The sequence below is a fragment of the Schistocerca serialis genome, chromosome 7, assembly GCF_023864345.2.
Source record: "Schistocerca serialis cubense isolate TAMUIC-IGC-003099 chromosome 7, iqSchSeri2.2, whole genome shotgun sequence".
Lineage (NCBI taxonomy): Eukaryota > Metazoa > Arthropoda > Insecta > Orthoptera > Acrididae > Schistocerca > Schistocerca serialis.
Window position 1 is genome coordinate 395,642,186 of NC_064644.1, and position 27,516 is coordinate 395,669,701.

The window sequence follows — 27,516 nt, forward strand, 5'->3', positions numbered from 1 at the left end:
AGTGCCTTGATGTAAACTTGGACCCATGGCTTTATTGGGTCTGCACCACACTCAAACCCTAGCATCAGCTCTTACCAAATGAAATTTTGAGTCATATGACCAGGCTACAGTTTTCGAGTCATCTAGGGCAAACACCACTGCTCTCAGTTATTACTTAAAGGCCATCAGTCACAGCATTGTCCGTGGTGAGAGGTAATGCCTGAAATTTGGTATTGTTGGCACACTCTTGACACTGTGGATCTTGGAATATTGAATTGTCTAACAGTTTCCAAAGTCGACTGTCCCGTGCATCTAGCTCCAACTAGCATTCCATGTTTGAAGTCTGTTAATTCCCATAGCGTGGCCATAATCATGTTGAAAACCTTTTCATATGAATCACCTGAGTACAGATAACAGCTTCACCAATGCACTGCTCTTCCATATCTTGTGTATGCAATACTACCACCATCTACATGTGTACATATCAGTATCCTAGGACTTTTGTCCCCTTAGTGTGTGTATGCTGTTTTAATAACTAACTATCACACTACTGCTTATGCTATTTGTGCTTATGTCATAAATTTAATAAAAAATCAGTAAGTAAGCTGCTGATTTGTAAAAGCTGCTGCCATCTCAGCTGCTGTTTATCTGTAGCTTAATATTTACTTCATCAGATTGGTATTTTTCAAAAAGATGTGTACCTACAACTGTAAACAATGAATCCCATTTACAGTACAATTACTACTTGTCATGTAACTTTGAAGCAAGCACTAATACTTATCCTATGGCTAAAAGAACTTTTCAGTCCCTGAATGCAGGTAATCCTGAGAAAGAGTGAATAATATGTTTTTAATTTTCTTTCGAACTGGTAGGAACTCGCAATTTCTTGCTCTGTGTTGGATGGGGGCTTGTTGAATATCTTCCCATCAGAGTACATAGCTTAATTCTGAACCCTAGACAAGGAGGCAAAATCTACACAGAAATTATTTTTGTCTTGTATTGTGACTGTAAATCCCAGTTCAGCTAAAATTCGTTTTTATTATCTGCAACAAAAACTATTAAGGAATAAATCTATTGAGAAGTGAGTACAAGAATTCCAAGATCTTTAAAATGGTTTCAGCAATTTGCATGATTACCTCTGCCATGGAAGATGATTCCATAAGACATCTACATCTGCACTCTGCAAACCACTTTGAATTGTGTGGCAGAGAGTACTTCCAATGTTATTTTTTGTGGCATTCTCATATGGAGCACAAGAAGAATGATGGCTTGAAAGCCTCTGTGTGTATATATTCAACATCCCCTGTAAGTCCTATATCATATGGGTTCCAAACAAATGGGCAGTATTCTAGGCTGGGTTGCACAAGTGCTTTGTAGGCTATTTCCTTTGTAGACAGACTGCATTTTTCTAGACCAACTGACCAAAGTCAGCTGATTTACCTACAACTATGTTTATGTGAGTGTTACATTTCATATATCTACAAATTGTTACATTCAAATATTTTTGTTAGTTAACCATTTTCAGCTGTGGCTCACTGATAACTTAGCCATATAGAATACCGTATTTTTTGTTTTATGGAGTGCACAGTTTTACATTTCTGAACATTTAAAGCAAGTGGCCAGTTTTTGCACCACTTTGAGATCTTATCAAGATCCAAATGAATATGTACAGTTTTCTTCAGCCAGAATTTCATTATAGATAACTGCATCACCTGTGAAAAGCCTGAGGTTACTATTACATTTTGAGAAAAAGTTTCACTCACCCTGCCAGTGTTAATTAACTAATGGCCTGCAAGACATATTCAGGTATGGTAGTTGTTGTATCTTTTGGGCTGTTACAAATATCTCATAATTTATTTCATCACTACTGTCAATATTTTGATTTATAGTTGCTGTTTTTTTATTTAATTTTGCAAATACCTAGAGTACTATTTTGCAAAATGCCCTTTCCCTTAAGTTGCGCTAGAAATGTGTTGAAAACTTCTACACACTAAGTCCCTACCTATTAATTGTTTTCTTTTGAACAGTTTTCAACTTATTAATCTAATGCACAGCTTACATATGAAAATTTGAGATGCTTGATAGTTTAGTCCCCTGAACTGTTGATACCTTACTTGAAAGACTTAAGGGGCGAATACCTAATATAATATTTAATGAAATTGCAATTCTGTTTGATATCTTCAAAGCTGTGTAGCTTTGACTACAGCATTAAAAAGATGACTGAGGGTATATAATTAAAGAACCAAGGAATGAATTAACTATTAAATTAACAGGCAATTAAACATGTTTGACTCACTGAAATGAGGTCCTCGCCAGTATCTGGGCCAGATTCAATTTGTGGTTTCCTGTCGAGTAGCTGAAAGAGACGACCTGCAGCTAGTTTTGCAGCGCCAAAGTTTGGGGCAAATGCCATTGATTGTCCCAGCATCCATGTCGAAAAAATCAAAGCTTCTGCTACCCTGAAACACAATATGCAATCTTAATTTTTTCTCTGCTGTTTTGTAATAATCTGTAATTCTGCAGAAGGTGGATGTTTTTATCAGGAAAAACAAATCTGGAGTTCTTTCGGTTGGAGTGTGGAATGTTGTATCCCTTAAGTGGGTAGGCAGGTTAAAGAATTTGAAAAGGGACATGGATTGTTAGAAGTTAAATATAGTGAGCATTGTGGTGGGAGGAAAAGCAGGATTTGTGATCAGATGAATACGGTGTTATCAGTATAAAAAATCAAATAGAAGTAATCAGCACACACTCCATTGCAGAGTAAAAATTAATTCAGGAGTTATATAACTTTCAGTCTTACTGTAGCTTTAGTTACTGTGACAGTGGCAGAGTGGATTTTGAGGAAATAGGGGAGTAGCTGTTTGAGTTTTATTTGGTCTCGTGTAATTATATTGTGTATAGAGTGTGTACTTGTTATATAGGACAAGTCAACTTCATCTGAGGTCTTACAATGTTTAATTTACACATTACAATATAAAACATCAAATTGGCAATAACTTCTCCTCAGGTGACAAAAAAATGAAAATACAAAAACATATGGTGCCTACAACATGTTCCTGACTACAGTACACACATACAGGCAAAACTAGCATTCCTCGTTGTTACATGTACTCAGCTTCACTATAAAATTCTTTTTCCATTCAATAATCCTTTTCTGAATTGTCTTTTTCACTCACATTGTCCTGTAGGCTCTTAGGACAATGTGTTACTAGTTGTATATCTGAGTATCAAGGATCTCCTTCGACATCCCTTGGTCTGTATGGTATACTTCTCAGCTGGCCTTTATTTGTTGTGTCATATGAGTGAACATTAGCATTTTTTTCTAGTAATGTATTCCTTTGATTAATTAAACTACTATCTGTATATGTACGTGGCTGGAAGGGTCAGTACTTTTAGATTGCAGAAGGCAGGTTTGCATGATTGTTTATTTTTTATTGAGAATGGTCCTAACAGCATTTTTGCAATATAAAAATTCTTTTTGTTTTATTGCTGCAGGAGTGTCCCCAAACAGTAATTCCATACTGTAAGGATGGTTCAAAAAGTGCATGGTACAATGTGCGTGAGAGTTGTTTGTTAGTTTAATGTGCAAGCTGTTTCATAATAGATATTAGAGTGCTTAATTTGCAGCAGACACTGTATGTTGCCTCCATTGGAGCTTATTGTCAAATGTGATTCCCAAAAATTTTATGGAGGTAACTTCCTCCAGTCTTGTTTCATCCATGAATATATCTGTGTTCTTCCTTTTCTCTATTCGTGAATATCATGAACATTATCTTTTATTGATATAATCTATTTATAATCAATTCATTCTGTATAAACCACTGTACTGTGTTATTTGTTGAAATAAACACACTTATGTCCAGTGTTTCCAGATATTTTTTTTTTTTACATTTACTTATGTCATGTCATCAGCATACAGTACTTTGTTATTGTTCTCACTGACATCAATATAGCTTATAAATAGGTTGAACAAAAGTAGGCCAAGTACATAGACTTGAGATACAACATGCTTAATATCCCTGATTTCAGATCTGCGTCTCGTTTCTGTGGTCACATACTGTTTTCTGTTACGAACATATGATTTTATCTCTTGAGCTGCATGTTCATGTTTGCCATAGCTTTCAAGTTTTTCAGTTATTGCTGACTGGATGATGGGTCAAAAGCTTTAGGCAAATCCAAAAACACACCAGATACCAAGTCTCTTTCTTGATATGAAAGCTAGTGTGAAATTTGTACCTTTTAAGTTGTGAGAGAATAGTTCTGTGAATAGACTATTTAGACCACAAAAATGAAAGCATTTAAATAGAAGTGAGTGATATGGTTTCCTCAATGAAATATTGCTCATTGTGATTAGGCAAGTATTCGCAACTGCAAGTGGTTCAGATTTTTCATTTTTGACAATGCAATGTAAATGGATAGATAAAAAATCTACTCACCAAGCAACGGCAGGAGAACACACACACACAAAGGTTTAACTCTCACAAGATTTTAGAGCCAGTGGCTCCATCTTCTGGCAGAAGAGTTGAAGAGGAAGGAAGAGGGGTGAAGGAAAAGGGCTGGAGCGGTTCAGGGAAAGTGGTACAGTTCAGAAAAGTCACCCAGAAACCCATGTCTGGGGAGATTTACCAGATGGAACGATAAGTTAAGCTTGTAAAACTTATTTTTGTTGGTATATAGATTATTTATTTTACACTTCCACAACCTCTGACAACCAGAGTTGTTAGAATTCAGAGCATCAGAAGTCACAAAGTTAATATCCTGGCAGCTGCTAGTGCCAGTCCTGTACAGTGAAGCTAGTAATTTTTCTTATTTACTTGAGAAAAAATTAATATGATGTCGTATGTAAGGGGGAATCAAAGAAAAAGGGGACATTTAGAACAGATGGAAGTAAATATTTCAACAAATTTGTTCCAGAATATATTCTGAAGTATTCTTAAATCTGCAGGCTTTAATTTATTTTGGTCCAGAACCATGGTAAAGGGTAAACAGTATTTATTTAACTAGTGAAGAATATTTCCAAGCTATTTGCCCCTTGGAACTTTGGAGTAGAACTACTTCAGAAAGAGAGGAAATACTATTGCTTGTGCTCCTTTGGATTAAAAATGCTAATACCGTATTTTACAGATCACAAGACACACTTTTTTCTTTGAAAAACTGCCTCCAAAAGTGAGGTGTGTCTTATACTTGAAATTAAAAGGTTCAGTGTTTGATATAAAATTCCCACCAGTCTTAAAAATGGCCATATATTCAACGCCATGGGAAACCTAGCCCTATCTGGCAACACTGGATTCAACAGGCAGCATCAGTGGACTGATACAACGAACATAAGTTGCTGGGATTTACAAGCTTGAAAACATTGTCTCTCTCCCACCCTGCCATCACAAATCCAGAACATTGTTTAGCCTATAATGCATCATTGCAGTCTACAGTGCCAGTGAACTTGAACTGAAAGTGATTTGTGTTATCAGTAACAGTACAATATTTTTGTTAGTAGCTAGTTTCATAATGGAAAAAAATAAAAGGTATTCATATGATGTGGTCTATAAACTGGGAGTAATAGCAGCATATGCACAAGAACATGGAAACATAGGAGCTGAGGGGCATTTCGGCCATCCACCAACAGAAGAAACCATTCGTGATTGGTGGGCTAGTAAATAAGAACTAAAAAAAATGAGGAATACTAAATGTGCAAATAGAAGACTAAATGCAAAGTGGCCAAATGTAGATGATGATGTATTGAAGTGCATTCAAGGACACCATCGGAAATGACTCTGGAATTAATTCATGCTAGTGTGACAATGGAACTTAACAGATTTTAAGGGTCGAGTTGGTGGGTGCTACAGGTTTATGAAGGTCGTGGGCTTTGTAAATCTGCTTTACTGAAATAAAACTACTAATGTTATTTGCTTGGATTGTTGTCTAACATTCCAAGAACTCAGCATCCCTTAGGCACCCTCTATACAAGACGAGTGGGCAATACCCAACACTTAGCTTGTGAACCAAAACCAAAATATCCCAGAAAATGCCACAGGGGTATCATAATTATCTTTCCATTACGTTATTATTCAACATTGAAAGAAAACTAGTGTGGTATTAAACCATATAGTGAATATGGGTGAAACCCCTCTGACATTCAATAATGCCAAGTAACAGAACTGTTACCATGAAAGGTGCTAAAACTGTAACTATAAAAACAAGTGGATATAAAAAAAATGCACTACACTGTTGCCCCTTCATGCTGTGCTGATGGCACTAAACTTAATCCAGTGATCAGTTTCAAGTGCAAAACAATGCCAAGACCTTCTGAAATACTGCAGGTGTCATTGTTCATGTACATTACCCAGGTTAGATGGATGAGGCTTGTATGAAATTATGGATTAACAGAGTGTGGGAGAGAAGGAAAGGTACTTTATTTGAAGAAGAGTTCTCTTCTTGTGATAGATAAATTTAGTAGTCATTTGAAAGATTCTGTGAAAGAGAAACCAGGATAGGGAAATTCAGAGCTTGTTGTTATTCCAGGAGGACTTACTTCACAATTGCAACCTCTTGAGGTCTCAATAAATAAACCATTTGAAGTGTATATGAAAGAGGATTGGAACAAATGGATGATGGATCAAAACCCAACATGGATTCACACCGAAGGGAGCTTTACATCCTGCAATCAAACAAGTGTATCAGTGGATAAAACAGTCATGGTCTAGGGTGAGAGAAGAGAGTTTTGTTAAATCTTTCAGTAAGTGTGACTTAAGTAATGCTTTCGATGGCAGTGAAGACCATCTATATATGAAGCGTACAATGATGGTGAAGAGGAAGAGGAAGAGGAAGAAGGAGGAGGAGAAGGAAGTTCAGATGCCAATTTTCAGGGATTTTAAAAGTCAGTTTGGTTATATAAACTAAGAATTTTTTTATTCTGGATTTGCAGTCTAATAATAGGAGTAAAGATGTATTTTTCTTTAAATTATCTTCTTATAGCCCATAAAATACAGTACATTAGGCAAAGTCAATTTACAAACATAAATAAAACTTTAACAGACTCCCACAATTAAAGCTTTTGGCCGTTAAGGTCTTCGTGAACAATAGACGACACACACACAACTGCAGTAAAAACTTTTATTCTGTGGTTTGCATCTATGTGAACATTATAGATGAAATTAATAATCTGATAATCTGTAATTTTTATAGTTGTACTGCTTCTGCCCCAAACAAAAGATGAATGGTATTCATTAAAAGCATTATAGAAACTTACATTACTATATTTTTATAGTGAAGTCCCTCAGTAACAGCAAGATATCCTCCATAATACAATGCAAGAGCATAACCAAAGAATGGTGCTGTCTGGCCTGTTGCAAAGACTACTCCTCTTAGTCGCATTCTTTTCATCATTGCTTTAGCAGCCAAGTGCAGAGACAGGTTGTAGTGATCAATGAATGATTGTTCTTGACCCAAGCTGGCCACGGTGCGTATATTTGAAATGGCTTCTACTGCTACCTGTAAGATAATGAAGAAACTGAAAATAGCGGATAACACTCATCTCATTTTCAAGCATGTGTGTGTGTGTGTGTGTGTGTGTGTGTGTGTGTGTGTGTGTGTGTGTGTGTGTGTGTGTGTGTGTGTGCGAGCGCGCGCGCGCGCGCGCGCGCGTGCGCACATGTGTGATGTTTTAATATTGTGAATGTCTCAGTACTACTTGAATAATATTGTTGCCATATTCATCATTGCCAATGTTTAGTTAAATATACGCAAAAAATGCAGTTTGATTGAAAATATATATAGCATTAACAAAAACAAAAAGGAAGTAGTAACTGTATTTTGTAAAGATAAATGGAGCTAAAAGTGGAATTAACAATGTTTTATAAAACTTAAACCTCTTTACAATTTCAAGTGGTCATAGACTTCGTCTATGTGTCCTCTCCATGTTAGAAAATTAAGACATGAAGAAAGTTAATTATGAGATTTTTTACGTACAGTGAATTATACCACATTAATAAAACAGCCAGTTGATAATCATAGATAAAATGGACAGCTGTTTAAAACATTACTGTACAACAGCAAAAGATGTTGCAAGCATGAAGAGAGTGAAAGAAAATCCATTCTATACAACAGCTCAAATGAAGTCTTTATCATTTTACATGCCTCCTATATTCACGGAGATTGTCACATTTAAAATTCATCAATTACAAGATGATATACACTTTGGAAAAATTAATCTAAGCTTGCAAATAGTCAACATTAAGTTTTGATGTGATAATCACTAAGGAGCACCCCACCCAACACCACCTTCTCCACAACCAGTCCACTTGCCGCAAAATAGATAACGTCACGCATGTTATATGTACACATAGTAACAGATGCAATTATCCATGGTTATCCACCCAAGAAATCTTCTGCATGACACTAGCATTTTCTTTTCATGTATTTTTCTAGGTCTGATTCACAATTTTTTCATATTTGTGCTTTGTTTCTAAACTTCATTTCCACATAATGCTGTGTTTTTTAACATAGTTTCAGTTCATGGCTAAGTGTCATGTAACTTTAGTTGTGTCAAGTGTTCATAAGGATTGTAATTTACTGAGCGCTACTCTTGTGTGTGCTGATAAGCATACTGCTTCCATATTAGGGCCATGCCCAATAAACCATTGTGGCTAAGGTAAACTCATATTGTAAAATTCTCTACTTTTTAATGCTACCTAATTTGATTGCTATCAGTAAATATCTGATTAAATTCTAATAGAGTGATTCGTTTCTTTTGTTCCCTCTTTATTCTTTCACTTGCAGACATAGAGTAATGTTAACAAAGGAACCTAAAATACCAAGGGCACATGGTTTGTGATTAATCAAGTATGTGCTACATCAAGTTTTCAAACAGTTATATAGTTAGAAACCTTACTGGAAGAAGTCATAAAAGGAGGTACAATCCATAGTAAAGGTTTTCCAACTTCTCATTTAAAAGATGCATACACACTCATGTATGAAACTTGACAAAGATGTCTGTAGCTCGATGGTAACCTGTGTTTGACTTTCAATGTGAGGTTAACTTTCATGGGCAGGAATATCTACATCTACTTTTATAGCTACATCTATACTCTACAAAACACTGTGAGGTGCATGGATGAGAGTATGTCCCATTGTACTAGTGTTTCTTCCCATTCCATTCACGTATGGAGTGCGCGAAGAATGATTGAATGCCTCTGTGTGGACAGTAATTATTCTAATCCTATCCTTGCGATCTCTATGTCAGCAATATGAAGGGGTTGTAGTATATTCCTAGAGCCATAATTTAAATCCAGTTCTTGAAACTTTGCTAACAGACTTCCTCAGGATAGTTTACATCTATCTTCAAGAGTCCAGTTCAGTTCCTTGAGTATCCCTATGACACTCTTCCACAGACCAAACAAATCTGTGTCTGTTGGTGTTGCCCTTCTCTGTATACAGTATCCCCTGTTAATCCTATTTGGTATGGGTCACAGTCACTTGAGCAATATTCTAGAACTGGTTGCACGAGTCATTTGTAAGCAGTCGCCTTTGTAGACTGACTGCACTTCCCCAGTATTCTACTAATAAAGCGAAGTCTGCCACCTGCTTTTCCCACAACTAAGCCTATGTGATCATTCAATTTCTTATCCCTACTAAGTGTTACACCCAGGTATTTGTAGGAGGTAGATTCCAACAGTGACTCACTGATATTACAGTCAAAGCATACTGCATTTTTTCATTTTGTGAATGTCCAATTGTACATTCCTGACCATTTAAAACAAGTTGCCAATCATTGCACCACTTTCAAATCTTGTCAAGGTCTGATATGCAGAAGCTATTTATTTAAGAGAAATGTTCTAGAATTAGCAGAAAATACAATAAATCAAAGAAATGCATGAAGACACCTTAGTCAAAACCAAACTTGGAACATTATAGAATGTAATGTTTTTGTTAAGACACTTTATGAGCATCGTGCAACACTGAAAAGAAAACTTTTAATGAAACATACACAATCACAGAAATGGACCACTACCAATAAAAAAACATGTAATGGAAGTAGAAGCTGCAATTAAAAATCTCTACTAGTTTTTAAAACGCAGTAACAAACTGCAAACAAGAGATAGTTTGTACTCGAAGATAGAGCTCACCTTCGTTGCACCCTCAAGTTGCTTCTTCTCATCTAAGCCACTCGCTTGTACAACTTTAGCTTCCATAAATGTTGATCCGAATACAAATGGAACTGCTGCCAGTGCTACTAGGGCAAGTTTCCATGTGTATGCACATGCAATCACTGCTCCAAGGAATAAAGTGGAGAATGCCTGCACCATACTGCCAATCCGTGGTCCTGTTGCCTGTTGAAAAATAATAATTTTGTAAATGAAACCTTTGTAAAGAAACAGAAGTCTCATTCCAGTTGCATAATTGCACTAGAGTGACTTTTATTGAAAGTGCAAGTAACTGCACTTTAACTGCATCTGTGATACCTTCACCTTTACTACTTCAGTAAGAGGATCAGGAAACTATGCATAATAGATAACTGAACCAGACTAACATTAGATGCTTCGTTCAAAGTAAAAAATAACTGGTGTATCTCAGGAGATGATACAAAACTACTTACTGTATACTGATACATTAAAGAAATAACACAGGCCGTCATGTACTATGTGTAACATTACATACATGGTCATGTAAATGATTGTTTTCAATAATGGAAACAGCCTACCATCATACACAAAGAGTAAAAACTAGGTGTGAGTGAAAAAAGGGAGCTTAAAGTTTCAGGTCCTGTTGATGATGAGGTCTTTGGAGACCTAGCTCATGCTCTTGAGGGAAAAGGTAATTGGCCATACATTTTTCAAAGAAATTATCCCAGCATTTGCATAAAGCTATTTACTGCAACCACGACAAATCAAAATCAGAATTGTCAGTCAAGAATTTTAACCCCACTCTTCCCGAAAATGGGTCCAGTGTCTTAACTGCTGTGACAGCTCACCTGATCAAAATCGGATGTGGATATATAGTGATTAGTGCCAAAAATAAGGCAGATCAATGTTGCTATTATGTTCTCTTGACTAGCTTGTTGGTCTTTTCCTACCTGCTCTCTGTTACTTATTCCAAATTTCTTGCTTTACCATATTTTATCATTCACAGAAAAATAACTTCCAGTTCAAAAATTCTTAGTGCTTAACATTTTCAACATTTTGGCTTTGTCACTGCTACATAACTTTTTTCTGTTCTCACAATTTGCTACTATATGCACTTGGTCCCCCTTATTGCACTTTCAGTTTTAATTTCTAATTGCTTCATTTTCATTTTGCGAACTTATAAGGCCCTATACCAAAACAAAATCAGCAACACTTGGAATCATAATTTTTGCTTGAAAGTGTTGTGAGAATGGAAATCTAAAGTAAGGTTATTATGTGTCTGTCACTATGAAGAACAGTGTTTCATGTCATGTCATAACACCAAAATGACATCACATAAATGAACACCATTGCAGAAATTGTAGGTCCACTGTAAAATGCCAACCTGAAGGTGAGGGTTAGTATTAGTGAAATGATTTATAATTGGTTACAGATGGCAGTTTGATTTTTAAACATTTATTATGTTGTTCAGAAAAGCAAAAAAGTCAAGGGAAAAGTTATGTTCAAAATGTATTGTTTAGCCACCACAGTTTGAAAATGGTTTATATAGGTACAATTTATGCATTCCTTATTTTGTGTTTGCGTATCATTAGCAGTTGACTAGGTAGTGTAATTTCCAACTAGGGTATTTGACAGAATTGCCATGGACTATAAATTAACAATCATATTACAAGGAACAGACTACCTTCCTTTTTTATTCAAGAGTCTGTTTACACCGTTGACCATGATGCCACAATAGGTTTCACAGGTAATATGACTGTAAGGCAATGAACTTTAAATCACTTTGTTGCAAATATGCAGTGCCATCTAGATGCGATATATAGATTTGTAAAACAGAATGAGGAGAGCTGCTAATGATCAAGCTGCATGATACTTCTGTATCACCACACAAAACACACACACACACACACGCTTGCAGCAGTGATGTGCATTCTGAAATGAAATTAGATTTCAAAATTTAGAATCTTATTTTTATGTTTACTGCATTTGCTGAGTTTCTTAAAGAAATGTGCAATTGATAGATATTACCAATATAAATTTAATTCAGACTTCCATTTACCAGAGTGTTGAAGCTATGCATTTCCAGACAGGGGTTCTCCTTGAGAAACCTGTTGGATTTACTGTCTTTCACAACATGCTGTCTGTTATTGTAACTTGAAAACTCCTCTGTTAGTCAACGGCTGTATAAAACAATATGAGATTGTGGGTCCACCTTGATGCAAAACATTTTTGTTCAGTTTCTTCCCCAGACTAGTTTTAGTGAAATATCACTATCATCAGTGTGTTTTCTTACTCTAACATTCGAAACATTAGCATCTTAACAAAACATTATGAAAAACGTCATTACACATGTACTGTTTGGTCCCAGATACTGTGTTGTGTGAATAGTTTTATAATACCTTCTTATGAGCAGCTGTTGTCAGTAAATACAAAAATGTGAATTTGCATATGTCAGTGGTACACTATTGGGAATTGCAGTAGTGTTGTGAATATAATTTTGGTGGGCACTAGGCTGTAATGTAATCTGTCATGTAACAATGCTGATTTTTCATGTTTTGGATTAAAGAAACCCACTGATAGTGACATTTAGCTAAAAGGAGTTTGGAGAAGAAATTAAACGAAAGTGTTTTACATCAAGGTGGGCACACAGTCACATACTGATTTACACAGACACAGACCAACAGAAAAGTTTTCAAGTTACAGTGAATGTTTCTACACCATATCAGGCATTCTCTGCAAAGCCCTTCAATAAATTTAAGAAAACAATGATGAAACTACATCAAACAAACATGAACCTTAAGTTCATAAAAATCTGCCTATCCAGTGATATTATTCCTAATTATAACAAAATTAAACAACAGAAAGTCCAGGTTTGAGTTCAACAATATTATGAAAAGGGTAGATTGCAACTCATCATGAAGATGGCACACTGACTTACAGACTGGCATGATGAAAAGACTATTACATAGAAGCTTTTGACCAAAGCCTTCTTCAGAAAAGAGAAACACACACACTTTCACACAAGGAACCACACCTCACACACACCTGTCCGCTACTTTCAGCCGCTTGTGCCAGACTGCAACAGACATTTCTGTTCAGTCTGGCTGGAGGTAGCAGTCATGTGTGTTTGAGGTGTGCTTGGTTGTGTGAATGTGTGTGCATTTCTCTTTTATGAAGAAGGTTGCTCGAAAGCTTACATGTAACAATCTTTTCATCATATCCGTATGCAATTCAGTATTTCTTCTTTACAGTGAATAGCAATCTGCCCTTTTCATAATATTATTGACTTACCAAATTAATGTAAACAATGTGTTGCCTGCAGCACATTGTGGTAAATGAAGAGGTGAATGAGACTGGATGGAAATTGCTCTTAGAACTAGCAAACCAAACCGCAATTTCCTCATATGACACAGTAAAAAGAATAGATCAACACACAGAACTGGTAATGAGAAAGAAATGGCAAAAACAGGAGCAGAAACTGAACAAACTCATGAACAAAAACACTTCTGAAACTGACACACACACATTCCATGAATGTCTGATTGAATTTAATGACGCAACACTCACAAAACAAGAACAGCAGTTATTTGGAAAAGGCCCTAAATGCAACTGGAATGTTCACATAACATTAATGATTAGAAAATCTTACCACTATGCGTGAATACATCATAGAGCAACAAAACAAATACTCAGAAAGAATAAACAATCCAAAAATAGAAACACAAAAACATCTGATAAGGAAACCATAAAAATATACACAAAACACTAAAACAATGTAATGCACTCATCACTAAGGTTGACATAGGGAACTCATTGATCTTAATAACAGAGACAGAATACTGTGAGAAAACAGAAAAGTTCTTACAAGAAAATAATATAACCAAGTTATTCAATGACCCAACACAAAGATACCAAAGAAACCTCCAGATACTCTTAAAAAGCATCACACACAATCTCTCACAAAACCAGACAAAAAGAATAACACAAAAGAATCTGAGTGCTCTGATCTTAACAAGTCTTCCATTTAATATTCCAGCCAGACTTGTGTTTAATTTCAGAAAGCCCCATCTTACTTGCTAGAGAGACACATGCACACATTCCTACAGAAAACAGGCACATATTCAAACAACAGAAGCCTCAAAAACATATCAGACATAATAGAAAAAATTAAGAATATCAAGATCCCGCCAACAGCAACACTGGTATCTTTTGACATTACATCCATGTACACGTATATACGCATACAGAAGAAACTATAAGCATCATAGGACAATAACTGAAAAGCCAGAAGTTTCCAGACATACAAATAAATGAAATCTCATCCATCTTAAGACTAATTACAGGACAAACTTATTTTACTTTCAACAACAACTTCTATTTGCAACAAGAAGGGCTACCCATACAGAGAACATGATATACAGACAACATAATGAAACAAGAGAGGCACAAAATAATACACTGGTGCCAATACGCAGATGACATAATCTGTCTCATAGATGACACCCTAAAGTAAGAAACAAGAGCTACATAGTAACTGAAGAAAACAAGAAAATAAATTTCCTGAACCTTACAATAACAAGCAACAACAAACACCATTAATTTTCCATCTACTGAAAATCTACATACTCAAGCACTGTTATCTGCAGCTCATCCAATCACCCGACAGCCCATAAATATGCCAGTTTCACACACATGATCCACAGGATAAACTGAACACCTCTTAAACTTCAAAACTATGCACATGAACTAAATATAATCAAGCAAATTGATGCTGAAAATGTAAGCAAACCAGACACCATAAACAAGCTCAACAACAAGATAAAAATGACAGACAATGATAGTTGACACCAACTCAAGTGCACAACCACAGGGTCTGAAAACATACAGACAGCACTGCAGATCACACCACATCAGAAAAAACAAACAAATGGTACAAACTAACATACAATAACAAAATAGTACACATAATTGGAAATGTATTGAAGACGCAAGGGATTCTAGTAGCATCCAGAACAAATAACAGGGTACAATAAAGACAAAGACCTGACAAAATAACTCCAGACAAATTCAGCTGTGCAAGAATGTACTAACTCACATGCAACTCCTGCCAATCCCAGTACATAGGACAAACAAGCAGACACTCCCAAATATGGTACACAGAAAATGTGACAGCCCTGAAAATGACAGCACACATTCCACTTTCACAGAACATTAACAAATAAAAACCACCACTCCACAAATACCAGAACTGGTCTACACATCCTGAAACCAGCAACAGTTTATACCATAAATTAATGAAAGTGGAAGGCAAAAACGTAATAAATGAAAACACAATCCTACACAATGACCCGCTCTTTACTGCATTACGTGAACTGACACTGAATACAAATAAAACACACACACACACACACACACACACACACACACACACTCAAATCATTCCCTCATCAAGTCTTAAGTAAAGAACAGCAGTCGACAGAACTCCCACCAAAGCTTTCAAACTCTTCTCGCAACACATGATACTGCCATGGTGATAAGTTATGCTTTTTGTGTTTTTAGAGCAACTAGAAGCTGACCAATCAATGTGAGTACATGACAGATGACATTACAACCTAGTGCCCACTGAAACTGTATTCACAACACTAGTGCAATTCCCAGTAGTATAACAGTGATGTATATACATCCGCATTTTCATATTTGTCAATAACAGCCACTTATACCATTGCAGATAACATCTTGTGTGCCCAAAAACAGCAAACATAGAATTCATGCAGAGAAATGAAATGATTGGTACTGATGACCAGGAATCCCCACCCAGGGAAGTTCTACCACTGAGTTGCAAGTCTTTTCAGTTGATGCAACTGCAACATGGGCAACTTGTGTGTCGATAATGATGGTGACAACACAACACCAAGTCCCCAAGCAGAGAAAACTTCCAATGCAATCAGGAATCGAACCTGGGCCCACTGCAAAGCAGTCGGAAATACTGACCACTCAGGTAAGGGGGCGGACGTCATGTAGTGACTTAAAAGTAAAATGGTATTATAAAACTATTCACACAATATAGTATCTGGAACTAAATAGTATACATGTAATAAGGTTTTGCGCAATATTTTGTAATGACGCTAATTTTGCACATTTTAGAAAAAAGGAACCACTGATGATAGCAATATTTCACTAAAACTAGTTTGGGGAATATATTAAACAAAGTGTTTTACACTGATGCAGGCCCACAATCCTATAAATGCTGTCTGTTGTTTTGAAGCATCTTGTGTAATCATTGTTGGATTACAATAGCTTTGCAGTTGTGCTTAAATGTATCAACTGAAGTAGGGCAAAGACTATCATTCAGACACTGGTGTTTTTTTTGGATTTCATATATACTGTGTGTTTTCTTTTTCTTAGAAACATGTTACTCCAAAAATAAACTGATATTAGCAGACTGTGTGCTGTCTCTCAGTAACACTTTCCCCATTTTCCAGCAACCAACCACTAATACTGGCATACATGTGATGTATGTAAAGCTTATACACTTACCCCTTGAACACTAGAAGCATCACCAGATAATCTTGCTGACAATATTCCCACTCTGTTCTTCTCATCATCATACCAAGCAATTTCTTGATTAAGCATGGAATGAAAAGTGTTGATACGAAGGCGGCTTGTAAGTCTCACTCCAGCAATTCCAAACATGTAGTTCTGCAACAAATTTTGAAAAGTAGTGTTTGTGTATTTGTGAACAATAACAACACTTTTACTTTCAGTCTTCAAACTACAGCAGGGGATATTCTGAAAGTTTTGCAAATGACCTGCTTATAATTCATAGAAATAGACATCATCTGGAATTACATTCAAGAAAGACATAGAATGTCAGCATCCAATTTAGCTTACTTACAAAAGTTTCAACAATATGCTACTATTATAAATTGTGAATAATGTCTTACTTTTATGAAACAGCATTCAGTCACAGTGAGTCATTGAGAATGTAATCAGAATACTAAGTGAATTGCAGTGAAATCATCACATGCTATATCATGTTTCTTTCTGTCTGCAGCGTTTAAAGAATTTCTTTCCACTCTAACATACTCTTATAAAATGTAGGATGACAGTATTATATTACCAGTGCACATGCTCAGAGCACTAGATCTCCCTCCCCCTTTTGAAGCATTAAATTATTTCTTATGAAGTTAGTGAGAATATGAACACAGCTGAGAAAAGGGAGAAAGGCATCTGGAGGTGTAGTGAGAGGTGGGGGATAGAGAGGTGAGGGTGACATGACATGATTATTACACCTGAGGGTGAACACTTTACTCTAAAAATATAAAATTTTGCAAGACTCTGTCCTTGATATAGCCCCAGAAAAAAAAAAGTCAGGGGGCGTAATGCCTGGAGAGGGGGGAGTAATGTCCGGATCAGTGGACTGGAAGGAACGGTCCAACACCCTGGCCCACCCGGCTCTCCAGACATTATGCCCCTTGACTTTTTTTCTGAGGCTATATCAAAAACAGAGTCTTCATCACACCAGTTGGTGACATTGATGAACTGAAGGCTAGGATACAAGCTGCTGTGGCTACTGTGACAGAACACATGTTACGAAACACCTGGCGAAAACTGGAATACTGCCTTGACATTCTTTGAGCTACCAAGGGAGCACACATTGAGATTTACTAACGTAAATGGTCTAAAAAAAAACTAGTAACACTAACCTATGTAACAGCATCAAATGTAACTTATTATGTCAAATGGTTACTCTATTATAAATTTTTATAATCAGGGCAAGACTTTGTGCTGACCCTGTATATTGCAATAATTAAATTCTTCTGCTTACACAATAATACCAATTAGTCAACAGCTTTTGAATGAAACATAGCATATTCTATTTGCTAGTCCTAAAATATGTGCAATAGATCTGTTAAATGCTAGGATGTAAAAACGTTTTGTTAAAGATATTCATCCCTCAAAAATGCTTGTACCATCCTGATAAATGACTGTTTCTGGGTAAATGATCTTGGACATACAGTGGAATTATTGTGTCAAATTATCAGAGTTATGTGAGCATAAGATTTTATCACGTTCTCTGTATATATGCCTGAGCTTGTTGTTCAATTTCAGCAGTGTAAAAGTGTAAAATATCATGAAGCAATAATATAGCAATAAAACAAGTATTACAAAATCAAAAAATTGCCTTTAGTACAGTATCTCATTCACAAAAGATAACCACAGCATTATTGTGTCATACATGACATAATTAACACTTTGGCAACCAAGCCCGAGCATAGGTGGGGACACAGAACTGCTTCGAAATGACCGCACCTGAGTATAGGCCGGGTGGCTGTTGCATGCTGCTCACAGCATATTAGCCATCTGGAAGCAGGCAGGCTACTGTGGTAGTGTGCATGGAACACCTGCTTATATGTCCCTTGACTGCTGCTCCCCTCTGTGTTCTGGTTTTAAAACTACATCAGAGGAAACAGCAAGACACACATAGCAGCTTCCGAGACACGCTGGTGCCATTGTGCATTGGTGTAGCCATGAATTTCAAACGTTCTCATTGCTGTTTGCCATTTCTTGTTAATTTTTCTCTCAAATATGCCTCGTTTTCTGAGTGAGAAAGAAATTTTAGAAGCCTTAGAAGAATTTGACGATTCTGGTTCTGAGTGGGAAATGTCTGAATACGAAGAGAATGAAGAGGAGTCAGATACAGCTAAGGAGATGTCTAGTGCAGTTTTTCTTCAGTATTATTATTATGACTTATATTGCTTGAGTTGCTTCAGTTAGCAGAAAATTTATTCCTGTTCATCTCGTCTATCTTGCAGAGGAATCTGATGAGCCTGCATCTGTGCAGCCAGTGTTTACTGAACAAAGTACATCCTCTGCAACACAGGGGTCAGCTGCAACACAGCTGTCTGGACCTCCAACAAAGAGGCAACGAATTTCACAGAAAGAACCCATTGATGCCAAATTAAGCTGGAAATTTGCTGACAATCAGCCTACTGTGCCTCAATTTGTAGAGAAAAGTGGAGTAATGGCAGCTGTTCATGAGAATTCCACTCCTCTTGATGCGTTTTCGATCTTTTTCCCTGTTTCCATAATGAAATACATAAAATACGAAACAAACAGATATGCAAAGTCTGTTTATGACAAACTCAAAGCAGCTTCCAGGGTAAAGCCTCATAGTTTTTGTAATTCGTGGGTGGGAGTAAAGCTGCACAAAATGTATTTGTTTTTTGGCATATTTGTACACATGCGTCTTGTGAAAAAACCAAAACTGACAGATTACTGGTCTACCAAGAATTTTATTTCAACCCCTTTCCCTGGTTCTGTTATGGCCAAAAACAGATTCAAGGCAATATTTATCAAACCTGCATTTGAATGACAATGGAACTTACGTTCCAAAAAGTCAACCTCAGCATGACCCCATGCCCATGGATCATTTCTTATTAGAATCACAAAAATCGTTTTACCCATCAGAAAAACTCACTGTTGATGAAGGCATGTGTGGTTTTCGTGGAGGAGTGCTATTTCAAGTTTACATAAAAAATAAACTTGACAAGTATCGAATTAAGATTTATTATTGTTATTATTATTATTATTTACACATCAAATTCTGTAGGACCAAAGTGAGGAGCAAATCTCCAAGGTCATGGAACATGTCAGTACATGAAATTAGAACATAAAAGTAATAACAGATAAAAATAAATGTTCCTGAACCTGAAAAAAGTCAGTCCATAATCAATACAATAAGAATCAGCTTAATTTTTCTAGGAACTCCTCGACAGAGTAGAAGGAGTGACCCATGAGGAAACTCTTCAGTTTCAATTTGAAAGCACATGGATTACTGCTAAGATTTTTGAATTCGAGTGGCAGCTTACTTAAAATGGATGCAGCAGTATACTGCACACCTTTTTGCACAAGAGTTAAGGAAGTCTGATCCAAATGCAGGTTTGATTTCTGCCGAGTATTAAACGAGTGAAAGCTGCTTATTCTTGGGAATAAACTAATATTGGTAACAAGAAATGACAATAAGGAATATACATATTGAGAGGCCAATGTCAAAATACCCAGACGCATGAACAGAGGTTGACAAGAGGTTCATGAACTCACACCACTTATTGCTCGAACCGCCCATTTATGAGCCATAAATATCCTTTTAGAATGGGAAGAGTTACGCCAAAATATAATACCATACGACATAAGCGAATGAAAATAAGCAAAGTAGACTAATTTTCATGTCGAACGATCACTCACTTCTGATACTGTTCGAATAGTAAAAATGGCAGTATTAAGTCTTTGAACAAGATCCTGAACATGGGCTTTCCACGACAGCTTACTATCTATCTGAACACCTAGATATTTGTACTGTTCAGTTTCACTAATCATATGCCCATTCTGTGAAAATAAAACGTCAGGTTTTGTTGAATAGTGTGTTAGAAACCGTAAAAATTGAGTGTTACTGTGATTTAACGTTAGTTTATTTTCTACAAGCCATGAAGTGAGGGTATGTACTGCACTATTTGAAACTGAGCCAATGTTGCACACAACATCCTTTACTACCAAGCTAGTGTCATCAGCAAACAGAAATATTTTAGAGTTACCCATAATCATTTATATAAATAAAGAACAGGAGTGGCCCCAACACTGATCCCTGGGGCACCCCCTCCTCCCAGTTGACTATTTATTATGTGCGATTCCAAAACTGGTTATGTTCTTAGATTGGAGGTATATGCTGGGAAAGGAACACAAGACAACTCCATAATACCATTGTTTGAGAGGTTGCTACCAGATTACCTATGAAAAGGCCACACTGTTTACATGGACAGATTTTATAGTTCACCAGCAGTATGCGATTTTCTGTGGCAACATAAAATGAAAGCAGTAGGTAAGTGCATGACTAACGGAAAGAACTACCAAACGAAATTGTTTCCAAAAAACTGAAAAGGTATGAGTCTATGTCAATGAGGAGGAATCATCTGCTTTGTTGGAAGTGGAAAGATACAAGAGATGTACTATGCCTGTCCACTGTGCACAAAATGGCCAGGTCTGACATGCCTGTTCATACAAAGAAAGGTATCAAAGTAAAATCAAAACCAGATTCCATTCTTGACTATAATCTTTACAAAACAGGGGTCAATAGGAGTGATCAAATTTTAGGAGGAAACAGATGAAGTGGTGGAACCAATTGTTCTTCCACATCTTATAGTGGCTGCAACTAATGCATTTGCCTTATACCGGGAAACCAGGAATCCTGCTCAAAGAAAGAGCTGCCATTTTTCCACCTTCCTACAGTAAATTGGTGAAGGAATGATTCACAAAGGTACAAATTTGGTACTAGACAATGTTTCTAGTGAAACTCACAGGAACAGACTTCTAGGACTACACTCTGCAGAAAAAATTCCAGCCACTGAGAAGTAGGAGCGTCCAACTAGAGGGTGTAAAGTTTGCTCTGAGAAAACGAAAAAAAATCTAGTGGTAAAGCATGTAGGAAGGAAACCAGCTGGTGGTGTCCAGACTGCAATGAACCACTCTGTATGCCAAAGAGTTTCAAAATCTTCCACACTGAAGCTAATAACCTGTAAATTTACACAAAACTAAAAAACATATTTTTTTTGTGAAACTGAAATTATACATTTTATGTTTGTTTGTTATTAATTTTGTCACCAACCAATATAATTAAAATAAACATTTAAAAGAAACCTTAAAGACTGTTCTTTCATAATATGTTTTCTGTTTCAAGATATCTTAAATAGAAATGTGCCAGTGACATTCCAAAAAATGCTAAAAATGGCTGGTCCACTAGACCAAGAGTGTGTCTAAGCTGCCTGCCCTCGAAGTGTTAACATTATTCTGTTGTAAACTGGATATTTTTTATCTCTTAAATTGACACTAAGTTTCTTAAGCAATTCCTTATGTTTTACATCAGTCTCACCTGCAAGAAACTGCCAATACCAGCAATAACACCAACACCAAGAAAATAGAGAGCATAAATATTTGTCTGTGCCTTTACGTATTCAGAATCTTCAAGAGACAACACCTAAAACCAAAGAACACGTGTACACAAACAAGAAACAATTTTTACAATATGCTTTTATAAAATTAACATGATGTTATGGTTACATCACTTTAATAAACTCACCGCATAAACCTCACCAAAAAGTACTGCAAAAAGTGGAAAACTTGCTCCCACAAGTGCTGATGCAATGGACCCAACAGTGACATAACCCCATTCAGGTTTATTAAGAGCAAGAATGCGACTGATGGGTGCATCATACACTGTACTGTTGTCAACATTTTCCTCTTCCTAGAGAGATACACAATAACAATGGCTTGAGGGAGAACATGAACAATAATCAAATACAGCAGCTTAAAATCTGACAGTAAATGGATATTCAAATCAGTAGTGAAAAGTTGATAATGCATGAGACTCAATGGAGAAAATATTTGTTTTTCTGTAAGTGCTGACCTCTTTCTGAAATGCTGAAACATCATATTGCTTGCCAATACTACTCGCTCTTGAAGACTGCCTTGAGAATTGCCTTGACAGTTGCCGTGAAAAGTTTGATAAGTGTTCTGTATCCTGTGGCACTATTTCATCTGGTGTGCATCCAACAGAGTCTGCAAGTGAAGAAATCTTTATTAAATACAGTATTACCAAAAGAAAACAGATTATTTTAATGTATATTACTCTTGAAAAATTGTCATAAAGCTTTAAGCAGTTTTCAAGAAATATATAGTTTCATACCAATTTTTTACTGTAGTCTTGTGTAGTTCATTGGTCTGTCCTTGATTATTATGATTATTATTAATAAGTGTTTGCTAAAATAACTGCAGTAAATCAATATTCTTAGTGAGTATAAGTAAGGAGGCAAAGAAGATATAAAAGACTTTGGAATAAACAAAGGTTATCTTTCCCATCTCACCCGTCAGTTCATTCAGTATACATTTTTGCATGAGGGTGCCCTGTGAGTGCCCATGACAGGCTATGAGTTTGTTTGTGTATCTTCGTAGCCAAACACAAAATTTTATTAAGTGATTCAAAGCATCCCCCTCACCCCAAAAAATCCAATTTTTTTCCATAATATGCTGCACAACATCAGCTTCTGAAAATATGAAAAAATACGTATGCACGAGCATGTGCACATGTGAGTGTGTGCACTCACACACAAAATCACACACACACATGCTCTTGAATTAGTTTGTAAGTCTATGGAACCTAATATAATAGTTTCCCTTGCCCCATGAAATGAAATGGTTGAATGGCATTGTTGGCCGGGATGTCCTATTCAGGTTCGCTGCCAAGTGCAAGTCTTATTTCATTGATGCCACATTGGGCAACTTGCGGTCCATGATGAGGATGAAATGATGAGGAGTACAACACAACATCCAGTCCAAAGTGGAGAAAAGTCTTCGACCCAGCTGTGAATCGAACCGCGGCCCAGTGCATGGGAGGCAAGCATGTTACCACCCAGCTAAGCAGGTGCACTCCCTTGCCTCATTATTGTATCCTGTTCCTCTTGCTTAATTCCTCTCACCTGTAACCCCACATAAGCAGCAACCCATGAGTCAGTGTTTTCACTTCAGGTGTGTTGTTATGTTTGCCCCTTCTGTTTTTTGTAATTCATTAGGGATGTTCGAATTCCATGAGAAAATCAGTTATTGATCTTGTTCCACTAGCTTCAAAAATTAACTAATTAATATCCATCTTTAGAAGAAAAGTCTATGTAATTTGTAAAGGTAAGCATAGACTTCAGGTCTGACTATTACCATTTTTATCAGTTCTCCATAAGCACTAACAGTGGTAGTTATTGGTTGGTTTGTAACTTGTGTAGTAAAGCCCAAAGGATTTTAACATGGTGGCTTTGGTATTTATTCATTATTGTCAGAAGCTCTTCCAAAGCTGTTGATACTCCTCTCATTTATCGTATGTACTGTGATAATTTCATGTTTCTCTGCCATTATCATCTTCATCATCACTATCATTTTAAGGGCTTAGTCTGACCATTTTGTCTGCAAAGTGAAAATTTTATTCATAATCTCTTCTTTTGCTTATGTATTCACACTCTTTAATCTGTCTTCACAACTCTTTATCTACACTATCTGGATCAAAATCATTTGGGCACCTACTAGAAGACAGTAATATGGGGTGTGTCCACCCTTCATCTTTGTGACAACTTAAACTTTGTTGGTGACACTTTCAATGAGGCATCTGAATATCTGGAGGAAGTCCAGCCTTCCTCAAGAGCTGAAACCAGAGAAGGTAGTGTGTTGGACACAAGAGTCTTGAGTGAAGTGGACATTCTAATTCATCCCAAAGGTTTCCACTGGATTCATACTGGGACAAATGGGACCCATTCATAATATTGGGAGCACACCACACACCATGTACATGTGGAAAAGCTAATGTTGGAATGACCAGACTGTCTATCAATAGTTGAATCATTAAATGTAAACAGCATTACAGGATTGGACAGATGGAGAAACCAGCTGAGATTGTGCATGCACTATGCGAGACTGACTGGCCTCATAATAAATTTACCGTGAAGAAGAATTAATACAGTCATTTGTTTGAGGGAACCATCAAAATGTACAAGCATAACAACAGTTTTGACGAGAAAGAGGAAAGCCTTGGAGCCTGGGTTGCCCCACTGTAACAGCGACCTTTTCCTGACAACAATGACCATTAGCATGACAGGATGGAATGTGAATCATTAACAACACTAGCCACTGTTGTTGACAAAATGTCAGGAAAGTCCCAATGAGCCTAAGATCCTGAGAAAAGTGCAAAAAGAAAACACATCAGACCAAAAACTATCTATTATTTCAATAATTTTCAAACAACAATAAGAATTTATAGAATGGTACAGACAAAAATATTAGTAGTAAGAGAATACTATAAACTATTGAAACAATTTTATGTGCTCTCTTAGTTCTCTCAGTAGTTCTTCAACATGACACCACTTCTAGTAATTATAATACATTGCTGCAAAATACAATGAATGCAAATTGATACATTAACTCTACCATTCAGTATTTCCAGTTTAGTAAAATTTAAAATTCACTACATAAACTATAAAGCAATAGGACTACTCAGTGGCATTCAATTAACATGGCACTACATTAAGTTTCATAGCATATAAACAGAACTATATGGTTTCAGTAGAGAAACAAATGCATGAACGATATACTAGAAACTGTGTAATAAAAGGTAATCTACATTATCAATAAAAATCAAACAATGGAAAATATTGAAATGGAATAATACAGTATATCAAAAGATTGATTACTACTCACCATGTAGCGGAGATGCTGAATCACAGATAGACACAACAAAAGACTGTCAAGCTTTCAGCTAAAAAAGCCTTCACCAGAATTAGACAATACATGCTGCAAAGGCCAGACTCTGAACAGAGTTTGCATGGCTGTGCGCGTGTGAGCACACGCACATTCCTGTGTGTGTTTGTGTGTGTGTGTGAGTGTGTTTTGTCTAATTCTGATGAAAACTTTCTTGGCTCAAAGCTTACGTATTTGTCAGTCTTTTTTGTTATGCCTATATACGAGTCAGCATCTCTGCTATAAGGTGAGTAGTAATCTTTTCTTTTCATATTATTGTGTTGTCTATAAAAGTTGACTCTGTACCTGTATTTGCAGCTTTTGTTGAAGCATGTACAAGTTCAAAATAATGTCCATTTTGTTCCATGAGCTCTGTGTGTGTTCCCTGCTCAACAACACGGCCTGATTCCAAACAAATTATTCTGTCAGCTCCACGCACTGTGGATAACCGGTGAGCCACTACAATTGTGGTATGTCCGTGGCTAGCATGATCCAGTGCTTCTTGCACTTTTGCTTCACTTGCTAAATCAAGGGCTGATGTTGCTTCATCAAGGAGTAACACTCGAGGGTTCCGCACCAGGGCTCGTGCTATTGCAATTCGTTGTTTCTGGCCTCCAGAAAGCTGAGTTCCACGATCACCTACCATCGTATCATAACCCTATCCAAACAATAACAATTAGTATCATGAGAACACTCATGGAAATCAGCATTCTATACAATAAAATACTCATTTCCTTAAAACTAAATATTTATTTCATATGAATAAAATGACAAACAGTTTTGCATAACATAACAGACACCATTTACCTGTGGTAATTTGATGATGAAATCATGTGCATTTGCTTCTTTGGCAGCTTTTTCAATTTCTTCTTGGGTTGCATTTTCTTTGCCATATCTAATGTTCTGTGCAATAGTAGTGGCAAAAAGAACTGGTTCTTGACCAACTACTCCAATTTGATTCCTCAGCCAATTGACATTTAGCTCCTTGACATCGGTTCCATCAAGAAGCACCTTGAGACAATGATATGTGCCATTTGTACTCTGTGTTTTAATGTAGAGGTTTTATTATAACACAGCATAAAATTAAGCTGTTAAGTCAAATGTGATGTAATGGCAACCATTCACAGACAGAAACATCATAATTAAAACTCCCATGAAACATATAAAATAATAATAATTTTCTGTGAATATTTTAAATGTATGTTTGTTGGTAAAAGATGTGCGATTAAAAGGAAAAATTTTTAAAAAGTGAAGAAGTAAGAAATAAAATTGAGTTAGAGTACATGAGAAATTTCTCAGCATGAAAATGCCCCGTCTGGTCTAGTGAACTCAAAATTTAATATAATTCCAAAGATACTTCAGTAAGTTCTATTGGTAAACAAATCTTGAGGGCATATTCAGGGAAAACCATTAATCAGCCCTAAGAGTCCCCTACTTTTACCCATCCATGATTATTGTCATATATGTGTAGTGCTCATTTAAAGTGTCCTAAAATATAGATTTAAAAACGGGTCCTACTGTGCTGTCTGTTATTCATTAAGATATAGGTATAGGAAGCACAGTGTTGCCCTGTATGAAAGATATGCTATTGCAGCAATTTGCTGCAAATTGGCATTGAGGAGAAGAGATGATGAAAGGGGTACCACTATTGATAGTGGTATGACATAGTTAATGATACCCCACACATCACTGGTTCTCAGGAACATTCAGAGCTGAGCACACCTTTTCCAGCAGGAGGCAGAGTCTTGCTGTTTCATTCAACAATGCCCAAGCATTACCATATATGCATGGTCAGGAGAGTTGTTGTTCAGGCTTCACATGAAGTTGTACAAAAAAAATGGATATTTTGCAGATGTTGATAAAATATGATTTTGGAAGTTTTCTGCAGAATGGTAACAAAGTCAGGTTTTGAATGAAGCATATTAACCCTCCCTCACCCATGTCCAGAAAAAAATCCTATTTTAATTAAGAATAACCAGATATAAGGGATGGGAGGTTGCAAGGACTGTTATTCATCATTGACGAATTTTTTCACATCACTTTTAGCTCTCTTCCCACTGAAGGCAGACTTTCTGTGGAAGCTATATACTTT

At 36.5% G+C, this 27,516-nt stretch overlaps 1 protein-coding gene across 1 annotated transcript in view; it reads right to left on the reverse strand.

Moving 5' to 3' along the window:
* The window catches only part of LOC126412253 (multidrug resistance protein homolog 49-like), a 142,870-nt gene that overhangs the window by 13,685 nt on the left and 101,669 nt on the right, over positions 1-27,516 (reverse strand). Inside the window, exons 12-20 of the mRNA XM_050081756.1 lie at positions 26,232-26,435; positions 25,731-26,082; positions 22,558-22,709; positions 22,231-22,395; positions 22,024-22,128; positions 16,635-16,796; positions 10,101-10,304; positions 7,226-7,467; positions 2,276-2,438 (exon numbers count right to left, since the gene is read on the reverse strand). Of these exons, the coding sequence (XP_049937713.1) occupies positions 2,276-2,438; positions 7,226-7,467; positions 10,101-10,304; positions 16,635-16,796; positions 22,024-22,128; positions 22,231-22,395; positions 22,558-22,709; positions 25,731-26,082; positions 26,232-26,435 (1,749 nt within the window). The remainder of the gene's footprint in view (positions 1-2,275; positions 2,439-7,225; positions 7,468-10,100; positions 10,305-16,634; positions 16,797-22,023; positions 22,129-22,230; positions 22,396-22,557; positions 22,710-25,730; positions 26,083-26,231; positions 26,436-27,516) is intronic.